This window comes from Actinia tenebrosa, unplaced genomic scaffold, assembly GCF_029948245.1.
Source record: "Actinia tenebrosa isolate PJP-AT-01 unplaced genomic scaffold, QUT_ActTen_1.0 PGA_scaffold9__36_contigs__length_13948895, whole genome shotgun sequence".
NCBI lineage: Eukaryota > Metazoa > Cnidaria > Anthozoa > Actiniaria > Actiniidae > Actinia > Actinia tenebrosa.
The window spans coordinates 2,514,549-2,528,343 of NW_028292586.1; the positions used below are offsets into that span (position 1 = coordinate 2,514,549).

General features: G+C 41.5%; 1 protein-coding gene across 2 annotated transcripts in view; it reads right to left on the bottom strand.

Annotated features, from left to right (window-relative positions):
• Positions 1-1,862: 1,862 nt before the first annotated feature.
• Positions 1,863-13,795, bottom strand: part of LOC116304610 (uncharacterized) — a 31,848-nt gene continuing 19,915 nt past the window's right edge. For both annotated transcript variants that reach the window (XM_089024890.1, XM_089024891.1), the window contains 17 exons: positions 13,290-13,397; positions 12,372-12,455; positions 12,013-12,114; positions 11,393-11,515; positions 10,992-11,137; positions 10,451-10,784; positions 9,432-9,968; positions 8,379-8,971; positions 6,869-7,588; positions 6,304-6,440; positions 5,701-5,958; positions 5,234-5,358; positions 5,036-5,164; positions 4,321-4,410; positions 3,671-3,719; positions 2,684-2,730; positions 1,863-2,075 (listed from right to left, as the gene is read on the bottom strand). In XM_089024890.1, the coding sequence (XP_088881016.1) occupies positions 2,046-2,075; positions 2,684-2,730; positions 3,671-3,719; positions 4,321-4,410; positions 5,036-5,164; positions 5,234-5,358; positions 5,701-5,958; positions 6,304-6,440; positions 6,869-7,588; positions 8,379-8,971; positions 9,432-9,968; positions 10,451-10,784; positions 10,992-11,137; positions 11,393-11,515; positions 12,013-12,114; positions 12,372-12,455; positions 13,290-13,397 (3,612 nt within the window). In that variant the 3' untranslated portion in view covers positions 1,863-2,045. The remainder of the gene's footprint in view (positions 2,076-2,683; positions 2,731-3,670; positions 3,720-4,320; positions 4,411-5,035; positions 5,165-5,233; positions 5,359-5,700; positions 5,959-6,303; positions 6,441-6,868; positions 7,589-8,378; positions 8,972-9,431; positions 9,969-10,450; positions 10,785-10,991; positions 11,138-11,392; positions 11,516-12,012; positions 12,115-12,371; positions 12,456-13,289; positions 13,398-13,795) is intronic.

The window sequence follows — 13,795 nt, forward strand, 5'->3', positions numbered from 1 at the left end:
TTACTGCGCATGCTTGACCCAATTTTTGTCGCGCTTGCGCAGTAAGAAATAAGGCTATGTGTGCGAGATTGCTTTTGTGTTTTCCTGTTAGCCTGCATCCACGATGATTTTGAGGGAGTTGCGAGACGTCTGCAGTTTCGTACTCCTTTGAAAGGTTCCTTTTTAAAAAAGTTAACAAGTACTTGTCAAGTTAGTGAGTATTCATTAATATTAGTAATATTATACGCAATTTATAGATGCAGGTATACAGATTTGTTAGTGAAAAAAAGGTTTCGTGTCACCCTCCTTAAATATAGTTGATTGATTACCGGATTGATTGATTGATTGATTCGTCATTCAGTTCAAAAATAATGTGTTAATTCCGCGTTAGAATATGAACTAACAGAAGGAAAAAAAGAAAGAAAGAAAGAAAGGAAGGAAGGAAGGAAGGAAGGAAGGAAGGAAGGGAGGGAGGGAGGGAGGGAGGGAGGGAGGGAGGGAGGAAGGAAGAAAGAAAGAAAGAAAGAAAGAAGAAGAAGAAGAAGAAAGAAAAAGAAATTTTACATCCCAGCGATAGAAACAGTGTAAAGGAAAAAATAAAAATGGAAAAATAAAGAAATAGAAATGTGTCCCGGAAAAGTAATCTTAAAACAAGAAGCATAAAGTATTTTCAGAAATTTAAATCTACTTACAGTGCGATGACTTGGTTCTTGGATGCGATTAAATCTTGTAGCTCACAGATTCTCCTAACACGACACTGCACGATGGTCATCGAGCCTCGACAGAATCCATTCTCACTCGCAGAACACGTAGAATCAATGGAGTTGTCCGCCAAGACTTTTGGTCCAACGAGAAAGAAGATAATATTGATGAAACGAAGTTGTTGAAGAAGAAACATCTTGGAATGAATCAGCTGTACGCCACAGCCGGTGTCTTAAATACAGACATGACATGCCTAATGCATTATACTTAAAGAGACGCTTCAATACACATTTATACACACTCATGATGAATTATAACTTTGTCTTGCAGTTAAAGACCACTAGATGTCAGCTTTACAACATAGCATACTTAGAACTGCTGTCGTGTGGGGAATCCGCATGAAATCAAACCGCTTGTTTTGAGATTCAACATCAAAAACGAACCCTCTTTCGCTCCACCCTGAAATGAGGTAGGTTTATGGACCAACTTGCACTAGCTGGTCACGTGACCCAACCATTAATTTGACTATTCGACTAAAGCGACTATAGGAGAAATGACATTAAATATAAAACCGGAAATTTAATAAGGATTTGCATGGGGAAAGGTGTTGTTGCAAGAACCTTATGAAGTGAAACTTCGCCCTCTTACTAATATCAAGGTGCCCTTTTCATTTCTGTTGTTCGTTTGGACACAGCTGCTATGCCCTATTAAATACGGTGCTGTTTCGTGAGACTTTGACGGATGTGGAAATATAAATTCAAAGAATGAAAATATTTTTGTTTAACATGGAAGTCAGCAATAAGCCTAGTAGGTGTTAGCTTTCCGAGAAAGGCGAAGAATCCGAAAAAGGAAGTCATGCTTGCGACAAGAGACTCGATACTTCATTACGTCAGATCTTTCGTTCCCTCTTTCGGCTTTCATCCCATAATTGCAAGCGGTGCAAATGGTTACCAGTCTACCTCCGCAGTTTAGGAAGATGAAGTCAAATATGATACTCTGATAATCAGCTTTACTTTTTTGTAGATAATATATTTTAATTTAGGCTTCAACCTGGCTTGAAAAATCTTTTTTTTTTTCCGATTTGTAATTCGGGTCTCATTGTTGTGGAGAACCCGCTGAGAATGATGGAGAACCCGGTGAAAACGGATGAGAAACTTTTGTTCTTCCCGAATTCGACACACTTTTATAACTCATCACCTCTTTTATATCAAAAAGCGATAAAATATAATAAAAATATAATATGTTATTACACTTGGAATATAAAATATTAGAAATGTCATTTACCAACATGATTTGTTTTTTGTAAAAATTAGAACCTTTTGATTTGTAGCTACGCACTGACACGAGGGTTTGTTTGTCCATGGCTATCTATCGGTTTTCGTTCTGGCGTAGTCCTAAAATAAGGAAAAATGTTTTGTCAGCTTGAACAATCTTCTCTTGGACACGCTTTGGGCTCCCTGTGGTATTATTGGGCTTCAAAGGACTTTGTTTTTCTTAGCTTTACTTTTTTGGTTTCCGCTTAGCTTTTTGACCAAACTACTTGGAATTTTGTTTTGTTTTCTTTCTTTCTTCGTTCATTTTTTTCTTCTTTTTTACTTTCTTTCTTTCTCTCTCTTTCTCTCTTTCTTTCTTTCTTCCTTTCTTGGTTTCTTTCTCTCTCTCTCTCTTTCTTCTTTTACCCCCACTTGTTTAGTTGCCAAGGTCTCATATAGCCACTCCGAGGTCGAGTAAAAGAATGGGTCAAGTTGGATTTGCGGAGAATTCTGGGACTGTTTTACAAGACGAAATAGACGCCATCTTGGAAACATTTCCCTTAAACAGTCCCAAAATGCAATGCAAACTTGACCCAGTATTTTCCTCAACATCGGAAAGGCTAATAGTTCGTTGTTTTTTTTTTTTTTTGTTTTTTGTTTTCTACCTGTTTTCTCAGTGTATTCAACTTTTTTTTTTAAAACTGGGACTTTAGGGAAAAGGGGAATATTTATAAAAGAGAAGAGTTTACCTCGAGACTGCCTCTTGTTCTCTGTAGTACTGCTTGTGATTCTAGTACTAGATATAAAAAATCCCGCCATGATTAATGACTTTGATCCCTTTGAATCTTCAACAATGGGTCAAGTAGAGTACAAACACTATAAGTGTGCAACATAAATACCACTACATACTGCTAAATTATGCTAATCCTATTGTTTTCTATTGTTTAATTAGTACTTTTTACAACTAAATAGTGCTAAGTGTTGCACACTTTTAGTGTTTGTACTCTACTCTTGTATCTATTACACATAATTAATCTATGTGTATAAGCACCCCTTCATTTTCTCGTTTTCTGCTGTCTCGCATTGTCTCTCTTTCCGTCAGCTACTCACTTCTGCACTCTCACTTCTTCCACCCTTCCTCTTTCAAAACTCGCTTACTCGCCCTTCAACCCACACACTCATCTACCTACCCCCCCCCCCCCAATATAAACCTACCTAACCACTACCTCCATCTTTAACCCATTCAACTAGTCACTAACCAACCACCCTTCCTTTATCAAAACTCGCCTTTTCCCCCTTCAACCCGCACACTCATCCACCTTCTATCTACCCACCCACTCCCTCACTGACTTCACATACTTACTTCTCATTCACACCTCGTTCACTCATCGCCCCCCTCCCCCAATATAGACCTACCCATTACCTCCCTCTTTGACCCATTCAACTAGTCACTAACCTACCACCCAATAAATCACCCAATAGTAGTAGTAGTAGTCACTAATCACTAATCAGGGCCGTAACTAGGAGGGAGCACAGGGTGCACACGTGCACCCCTCCATAAAGCATAGGTCCGCTCATCCATCTCCTTTTTTTTGGTTCTGCTTTCTTTCGGTTACCTTTTTTTTCCGGTCTACTTTCTTAAAAGAAACGATCAATGGTCCGATTTTATTCGATGTGCACCCTCCCTGTAAAAGTTCTGGTTACGGCCCTGCTAATACTTTTATTAACCTACTCACATCTATCTATTAAATGCGTCTGCATCCCTTCTTTCTTTTTCGTACTTTCCTGAAACAATAATAGTATTTTAAAAACAACGTTATGTACTAGCAGGACGACTCACCATACTAAGTCTATTAAGCCAAACCTTCACGAGCTTGCCTATTTTTATTCACTGAGCCAATCAGAAGCGTCTGACGTATAGCGTCACCAGGCAGAAAAAAATGCGGACAAGTTCCGCGTTGATACATGATGGGCTCCTTGGGTCCAGCAAAGAATAAATCATATTCATTATGGTGCAAAGTGTCATTTTCTCGAGAATAGGGTTGTTCGTTAGAGTTGTATCGATATTCATGTGTTTTGTCACGCGTAACCGTTAAAAAAATGAAACTCTTGAGAATGACACGTGGTCTGTAATGGGCAAACATTGCACCATGAAGAATAAGATCTATTGAGCTGGGGCTAGAGTAGTATCGATATTCATGTGTTTTGTCATGCGCAACCGTTAAACAAAAAAATGATACTATAGGGAATGACACGTGGTCTGAAATGGGCAAACATTGTACCATGAGGAATAAGATCTATTCAGCTGGGGCTACCAAAAATGTGACATAATTGACTTAGTCGACCTCTCCCTCCCAAACCATCATTTGTGAGCGCGCTCCCTTACCTCGAGTTGTTCACTGGCTCTTCTAATGGCGTCTTCTTGGTAAAGAAGTTTTTTCTTTAGTTTGGAGATTTGTAGACGTAGACTCATATTCTGAGGAAACAATGGACATTTTCAGATAAGCGGTGTTTTTCTATTATAGTCCACGTGTCATTCCCTTGAGAATGATTTCTTTGTTTGGAAGTCATGAAGGCTATTTATGATTTCCTTTTGAAACAAATGACAATTTTTTGAGGGCCACAAGTTTATTAGTGTAGTACACTATTTAGTGCCACCCTCATTAAATAAAGTTGTTATTATCGACACCCTGAAACAACCTCTGGGCTGTTCTAAATCAGGGCATGGCTAACTCACATTTTGAACCCTAAAACAACCTCTGGGTTGTTCTAAATCAGGGCATGGCTAACTCACAGATTGAACCCTGAAACAACCTCTGGGCTGATCAAGGTCAGGGCACAGCTAACTCACAGATTGAACCCTGAAACAACCTCTGGGCTGATTTAAGTCAGGGCATGGCTAACTCACAGATTGAACCCTGAAACGATCTCTGGGCTGATCTAAGTCAGAGCACGGCTAACTCACATATCGAACCCCGTGAAACACCCTCAGGGCTGATCTTAGTCAGGAATCAGACCCGAGACCCCAGAGGTGAGAGGCAATTACACTACCACTAATACAACCCTAAATATTCATTATTTACTGCACGTGTTCGTCTCACCTCATTTGAAACGGGACCACCATCCCCACTTGATACAACTTTATCATCCATCACAAATCTCTGTAGCAAATCTTTACAGTCTGCGGCCCATGTGTGAAGATTGTGCACTGAATTCTCAAGGTACAAAGGCTGAAAAATAAAGAGTCCAGAGTCCAATATGATGTGAAATGTTTTTCATTTGATTGGACGGAATCTCACCTGTTTATTGGTTCGTATCTGTACTTTTAGTTTAGTTGCTTCGTTGTAAATGCTTTCTATTTTGGACTGCAGTTCGATGTAGTGTTCTCGATCTACACGAGCAGCGAGGTTACCTCTAAGAACTACTGAAATGGAATACGCAAAACAAGATACCTGAGCGAGAAGCACTCGTTAAGGACGACCAATAGATGACCTGTATAAAACGACCACTATTCAACGACCACTCATCAAAGCGACCCATTCTGCAAAGACTAGATCTTTTACTCATCGACCTCTCTAAATCGACCAACTACTCTATAGCACCTATTCTTCTTGAGAACCACATTTTACTAAGCGACCTCAAGACTAGATCGCCCATACATTCTCCCTTTTTTAATCGACCAACGCATACTTTTTATAGATCAATTTTCTTTATCGACCACATCTCTAAGAGTGAGAACATTAAGCAAACTATCAAAAGTTTTTACCAGGTTGTATTCTGTCCATATCTTTATCAAAATCAAGTCTTCTTGCTACTTCTGATGGCGATACCCTAGAAGCCTGGGGCGACTCTCTGATTGGTCTGCTCAGTTGTTCCTCCAGTTTAAGTCGCAAAGCATTATTGGTAGCAATGCTCTTCTCTAGCTGTAGACGAAGGCTTCTGATCTCAGCCAGTAGTTTTATGATGGCACTGTTATCGGTCGTGCCATCAGGACTCCGAGGACCCTCTCGAACATAGCTGGTGTCTTAAACAGATTATGTAGGGTAAATTTAGAATAAATTTGTGGTTCCTCAGGGACTGGTCTTGAACTAAAGGATGGGGGGAGGGAGGGGTAAAATTGGATTTGAAGGAGCTCTTTTTTACTGGCCCAGTATAAAACAAGGACGATAAAATGATGGCCCCCCTAAGTTTTAATGCAGGAAATTAAATATGACCCACCCCTGATAGTGTACAGTCTTATAAACAGCCCACCCGTTTTAAGAAATTCAAACTTGTGTGACCCCCCCTGTTTTTACCCCCCACTCCCCCCCCCTTCCCCTTTACTTTATGACCAGTCCCGAAGTATAATTATGTATAGAATATGTAGTACCTTGATAGTGTTGCTCAGCTCTACTGGAAGATAGTTTGTAGAGCTGTTCGTACACACGCAGCTCGTTCTGTAGGTTTGTTATCACTTGATGGTTCTCTTCTCCTTGCTGGCGGAGCACGTTCAGTTGGGTTCGCTCTCTACACGTGACAGACAGACAGACAGACAGACAGGAAAAAAATGTCAATTACAAGAGAGGGAACAAAGGAAACCTGCTCTGAATATGTGGAAGAAAGAAACGCTATGTTATACTTTTAAGTATAGGAAATCGCACGATTTCGAATACAATTCGGAATTTATAGGTACGAGTGATGTTTTGAAAACAACGGGAAAGAGAAGATAGCGAGAGAAGAAAAGAGGGGAGGGATGGAGGGGAAGAAAAGTGTGGTAGACGAAAGAATGAATGGAGGAAAAGAGGGAGAGAGAATGAGAGAGAAGGGAAGAAAGGGAGAAAGGAAGGAGGAGAGGAAGGAGGGAGGAGGAAGAAAGGGAGGAAGGAAGGAAGGGAGGAAGGAATAAAGGAAGGAAGGAAAAATAAATGAATAATGTTGAGCATATTATGTCTTACATCTCTCTCGTTCTCTTCAAGTTCTCCAATGCTTTCTTAAGATCTTCATTAGCCTTGTCTTTCATAAGCAGTTCAGCTCTTAATGCTTCATTCTCATGTATATATGGTAACAACTTATCAGACGACAGCACAGGGACCCCATCATCACCATTTTCTTCCTCAGTCATGCGCTTCTCCAACTGAGCCCGCAGTTTATCATTAGTGCGGATACTCTCCTCTAACCGCATGCGCAGTTCACGCATTTCGTTCATATACATAGCGAGTATCTCGTCCATGGATTGTCCAGCGGTAGCCGACATCTTATTCGGGCTTCCAAGTCCTGGAAGGCTCTCTCTCTTCATTCGATTGTATAACTCTAGCTCGTCCTTAAGAGTCGAAGTATAGCGTTCGTTCTGTTGGAGTTTATTCCTCAGGAATTGATTTTCTGACATAAGAGTTTTGTTAAGTCCGTGCATTTTTTCGATGACGCTTGTAGGAGAAGTTTCCCTCCTCCCAGGCGATGGCGGAGGAGAACTGAGACGAGTGACCGAGGGAGGACTGGAGACGCCATACCCAGGACTGGTCTGAGTATGGACATTGTCGTGATGAGGTGACGTCATACTGAATGTTGTCATGGGAACCAGAGGAGAAACGCCTCTGGAATGTACGTCTGGTTTCGAGGAGAGGTGATGTTCGAGGGATTCTATGGCTTTGTTCTTTTGGTCCACTTCAGACTTCAACCTGGTTATATTAAACATAATAGGTTTGTTATCAATCATTTCCAAGGAAAGGAAATAGTAAAAGAGAAATTGATGGAAGAATGGATGGGATGGGTGGATGGGATGGATAGATGGATGGGATGATGGACGGGTGATTTTAGGATATATGGAATGGGTGGATGGATGAATGGATAGGATGAATGGATGGGATGGGTGGATGCATGGGATGAATGGATGGGATGGGTGGATGGGATGGGTTGATGGATGGGATGATGGACAAGTGAGTGCAGGGATACATGTGATGGGTGGATAAATGAATGGATGGATGGATATGGATAGATGAATGGATGGGTGGGTGAATGGATGGGATGATGGACGGGTGATTTAATGGATATATAAGATGGGTAGGTGGATGGTTAGATACACGCATGGGATATGAGATAAGATACATAGATAAAGCATAGAGGGACAGGCGAACAGCATGAAGGTATAAATCGCCGGACGGAGGAATTGATGGTTAGTAGGAAGTAGAAAGTATATGGGCCGCAAGGGCGGATCCGGGGGGGGGGGGGGGGGGGGGGGTAAAAGGGGGCTGAAGCCCCCTTCAGCAGAAAACAACAACAAAACAAAACTGAAGAATTAGATGCTTTTTTAATTGTTTTCCGTTGTGTTGACGGAAGAAACTCAATTAGCCCCCCCCCCCCCCCCCCACTTTAAAATTTTGGCTGGATCCGCCCTTGGGCCGATAAATAATGGTTGACAAATGAATGAATGAAGAACTTCTTATCGGACGCAACAATGAACCTACGTACTTTTGATTATATGTTTTTAGTTTCGCCATATTGTTCAGCAGTTCCGCCAACTGCTTTCCCAACTGCTCATTCATCATCTTCGATTGTTTCAGTTCTCTCTGTACAAGCGGCAACTCAGTCGTAGAGCTTCTCATCTCCTTCAACTGTTCACTCAGCGTATCATTCAACTTGTGTGCCTCTTTCACATCACTGCGCAACTTCTCCGCTTCTTTACCGATGTCGTTGAACTGTTTTATCGACTGATGCAGGCTCTCAATTTGTAAGGCCAATGTTTCATTCTTCTTATTAGCAGTGCTAAGCTCTTTCTTTACTCTGTCGACCCCGCTACCAGCTTTTAAATTCTCTTGAAGGATCCCTTGAAGACTGTCATTGCATCGTAAGGATTCGTCTAGTTTTTGACGGAGGTCAGATATAGTTAGTACATCAGATTGGAGGCTACGTTCTCTTGAGGAAACCGAAGCTATCTCAGATTCGAGCTGACGCTTGAGTGCTTCGTTGGAGAGGATTCCCTTCTCGTATTCTTGTTGGAGATTGTGGATTGTGCTCTTGTCTTGATTGCTTTCCTGTGTATTGATGGAGATCGATGACGGTCCCTATGGAATTAGACAAATCTATCAGTCACCTTCAGTTTTATCGAACCCTGAAAAAGCCTCTGGACTGAACTAAATCCGGGTAAGGTTAACTTACAGATGAAACTCTGAAACAACCTGGGAGCTTATCTAAGTCAAGACACGGCTAAATCACAGATCAAATTGAAATTCAGCGTGTTTTGCAGAGAGAGAAAAACTGGAGAGCTCGTTGAAAGACTAAAATCAAGAAAACGATCAACGAAATCTACACTTAGTGCTCCCGAGTCCGTCCAGGAGTCAAACCCGAGCCTACAGAGGTGAGAGGCGAGTACACGACTATTACACCACCCTTGATCCTCCTATATAGAGCAGTTATGACTGTGAAAAGTGCACGGCACGAACACGGTCGTGACACGGCAAGGAAGCGCGCTTACGGCACTAAGCTTTTCACAGTCATGCGAAAACGGCTCTAAGTCAAACCCACCAGTTGTTGCATCCTTTGCAGCTCGTCAGCCTTCTGATCAAGCAGATCCTTATAATAGTCATTCCTCTGCAGACTCTCCGTCAGTTCACCGCGTAACCGTTCTTCCACCTCCCTCAGCTTCTCACTCGACACATACCCCCTAGGGATAATCGGAGATGTTTGCGCAGCCATATCGCTTCCTCTCTTCTGATTCGCTAGCTCTTCGCGCAGTTGTTTCTCCTTCAGAGCAGCGCGCAGAGATTCCACCTCTTGTTCTCGCTCAAGGAGAAGATCCTCGTAGTCACCATTTACGTTACGGGCGTAATATTCCAGTTTTTCATGCGCGTCTTGGAGTCGTTTTTCTAGTTCTACGAAGGTGCTTTTTGTCGTCTGTAGCTGGTTCTGGAGGTTGGTGATCTGTAGGTTTTGTGTGTTGATGGTGGCGTCTTTGTCTGTTATTCTCTGGCGACTTGATTTTTTTACTTCGTCGAGTTCATTGCTGATTCGTTTGTTCATGTGGGTGGTTTGTTGTAGACTTTTGGTGAGATTATCAACTTGCTGTGTTCAAAAATAAGCAATATTAAAAATACCTTAGCCTTGTTATCGGATGATGCGCACGAAAGCAATAGGAAGCCATTTCAGTGTTATGGCATGTACCGTGTATGTCACTGCAGCACTTTTAACAATCACGAGAAAATTATATTCTATGGCAAGCCATTTCAGTGTTACGGCATGTAGCGTGTACGTATGTACGTACTGTATGTCAGTACAGCATCTTTCCCACCCACAAGAAAATATTTTTTCGTGGGAAGCCATTTCAGTGTTCGACATTTGTCGTGTACAGAGCGGTTTGGGTATGAGTAGGAAACATACGGTACTGACTTAAGCGGTAAAATACGGTACGGCTAAAGTACGGCTACTAATTTCTCGTCTCGTTTCCATTTTTATGGGAAGCCATTTCAGTGTTAAGGCATGTAGTACGGATTTAAAGCAAAATGTTCTTCCTTAAAACCCTAAGAAACGTTAACTTCAATACTTACTTCTTCTAGTCGTTGAATACTTTCCTTAGTCCCCGAAGTACTTGCCAATTTACCGTCTCCCACGTCCAAGCCAGGCGCGTCATTTAGACGAGCCTGCAATGATGCATTCCAGCGCTCACTCTCCTCCAGCCTAGACGTCAGCTCCTTGATCTCTCGTTGATAAACAGCGTCATATGGCGACGGTGGGGGAGGTACAGGGGAAGTAGCTTTCAAGTGGTAGGATGTTATTTGATCTTGGAGCTGGTTGCGCAATGTGTTGTTCTGTCTGATACCATCTTCGAGCTGTGTTCGAAGCGACTTGAGGATCTGGAACTCGCGCGATACTGGAGAAGTACTACAAGAAGAAAATGACCCAATATTTATGAGCACCAAAATGGTTCAGACATTGTCTGGTTGATAGCACATGACGGACAATGTTTGTCTGTCATTGTAGGCTGGTAATGAGATTGATATCCAACAAGAGAATACTCTCTTGTTGATAGCACATGACGGGCAGTCATTTCGCCTACTAATGCCAAGCAATAACCACTGTTATATCTACCTTGTACTGGGTTCACTTGGCGATGACCTCAAGCGTTGTACAGCATTGATATACATCTCTCTTTCCTTGGTTAGAATATCGTTCAGTTTTGTGGTCTCGGCTACTTGTTCTTGTAGGACCTTTTGTAGATAAGGCATACTTTCGCTCTAAGGTAATAAAACGTGGAATGAGACGTAAATATTGAATATGGGTTGTATGTGCGTTGCAAATAGAAGTTTTGTACTATCACGTGCACTCGGCATACAGCATTCGGCATACTTTCGCTCTAAGGTAACAAAACGCGGAATGAGAACTTAGAGGCGAGTGCACTCCCAAGAAGTATGGGTCTTATCGCAGGCTCCCCCACCCACGTGCACTAGCCAAATTACTCCACCCTCGTAGTTGTTTCTTTCTAGTCTCACCTTATCATCATTTCCAGATCCACCTTGAGTGGTTTCTCGTTGTTTGGTAGATAATTGTTCACGCATGAGAATGACTTCTTCTCTCAGTTGGTTCAGTTCCTCGACATCTTTTCTGAAAGGAGACTGAGAATAAAAGAAATGTTAGTGAAAACAGCAGACAAAGTCAATGCTATTCCTACTCATCCACTGTCATCTTGGGAAGGAAGACCTTTGCCATAGAGAAGATCTCTTATGAGTGGGATACTATACACCACGTTCATTGTCGTACTGTAGCCGTACAATATCCTTCCGTAGCCGTAACTACGCGTTTTGATTGGATGAATTACTGGAGACAATGGGAAGCCATTTCAGTGTCACGGCATGACGTACCGTGTACGAGCTGTAAGTCAGTACCGTATATTTCCCACTCGAGATGCAATAACCATTCTTATGGGAAGCCATTTCACTGTCACGGCATGCCGTACCGTGTACGAGCTGTAAGTCAGTATCTTACTCATACCAAAACCGCTCTAACAGATAACAGTGGATGCCATTCATAACAGTTGACATTTCTACCCACCTGCTGTAACGTTGGTCAGGAAATAACCTTCAGTTTAACAATATAACAATGTGGAAATTACCTGAGAATTGGCCTTGTTTTGCGCGATCTCCAGTTGTCTTTGTAACGAGTTGTTTAGTTCACTACATTCACTCAGTTGCTGCCTCAAAGCATCGTTCGATGTCTGAAAGACAAAGGTAAAAAGATTCTTTATCCGTCTTTCACTGGTAGTAGAAACAAGTTGCGCTAAACGATATTGGTATTTTTACACAAGTGAATATATATTTTTGCGGTTTTTGAGAGAAGTTGGACAGGAAATATGACACAACTTAACAGCTCTATTAGGCCATTGCGTGGCTCTATTAAGATGGCAAAATGTGGAAATATCGATCCGTTATTACTCGGGCTTCCTGTGTATGTCCGTAGGTGAAAAACACTAACCTCGAGGTCGTATGCTTTTCTTTGGTAGTACCCAACGTTATCCTGCATGTCCTGTATCTGTTTCTTATGACTGTCTTGCATCTCCTGTAACGTGAAGACAGAATCATAATCAATTTCTTTGGCCTACATTCATCACGTTAACATAAATTGTGTAGTTCCAAAAATCATCCATACCCACCCACAGAGGAATTTGGAATTTCCGAAGAGTAGGGGGGTTAGAGAAAGAACAAAAATTACAGAGTTTGTATGGAAGAAAATTAGAATTTCCAGGGGGTAGGGGGGGGGGGGCGTCTTTAAAAAATTCCTCCGTGAGGGGGGTATAGATAATTTTTGGAACTACACATTCTGCATATATATCAGGGGATTCAATACGTTTTGAAATAATAGGAGAAGGTCATGAACTAAACGGAGATTCCTGGGGACAAAGTTTTAGATTACTGAGCTATTAATGGTAGTTTAAGCCTGAGAATTGTGCTCATTTATCGAAGCATTCTCCGTGGTTAACTAGTATCCCATACAGTACCCCAACGAAGGGGAAAAAGTATTGAGATACTCCTAGTCATTATGACAAATTAAAATAGTGATGGAAAATAGAAATAATTTTTTTTGAATGATGGAGTGCCGAAGGCGAGGGCCAAGTTTTTGCACAGACCAAAAGGGAAGGTCATCAATATTTTCATTCAATTCAAATCTCTGTCACCAAAGAAGACTGACAAACAATGGGTAGGGCCAAGATATTGATTCCGTTGAAGAGATGGAGGGTTGTTGATTTTTCTATGATAGTCCATATGAATTCACCCCGCCCTCCCCCTCCCCCCCCCATCCCTTTTCATTAGAATGGAATTAGATGATCTCTTAGAGCTTGAGAGTTTACTGCAGGAACCGATAAAATTGCGGTGTTTTTCATCCTTCTCCTACCTTAATCATGTTATCCTTGATCTGCGCAGAATGTGTCAAAACCTCAATGTTGTCGTGTTTGGATTTCAATTCTCCATCATACTCTACTACAGACTTCTTTAATAATGCCTACAATTAATGATTAACGACAACAAGAAAAAGATTCAAAAACAGAGAAAATTTTGTCAGCAAAGTTTTAGACATTCATTCAGTCTCGGGCCTTTTGGATAAGCAAAATGTGCGTATGCATACACAGTTTATTTTTAATTCTTACCAAAAAAGCCTTCTTTCTAGCTATTGCAGCTTTTTATACCAATCAGAAAAGCAAACAACATATGCAGACTAAGTATGAGAATTTCAAATCCTGTAGTCTGGCTGGCTTTACTAACATATGTCTATTGTGGAAGGTGATGATGTGGATGAGGATGTTGATGATGACAATGATGACGCATGATGATGATGAAAATGATAATGCTGATGATACATGATGATGATGTTAATGATAACGCATGATTACAATGATGATG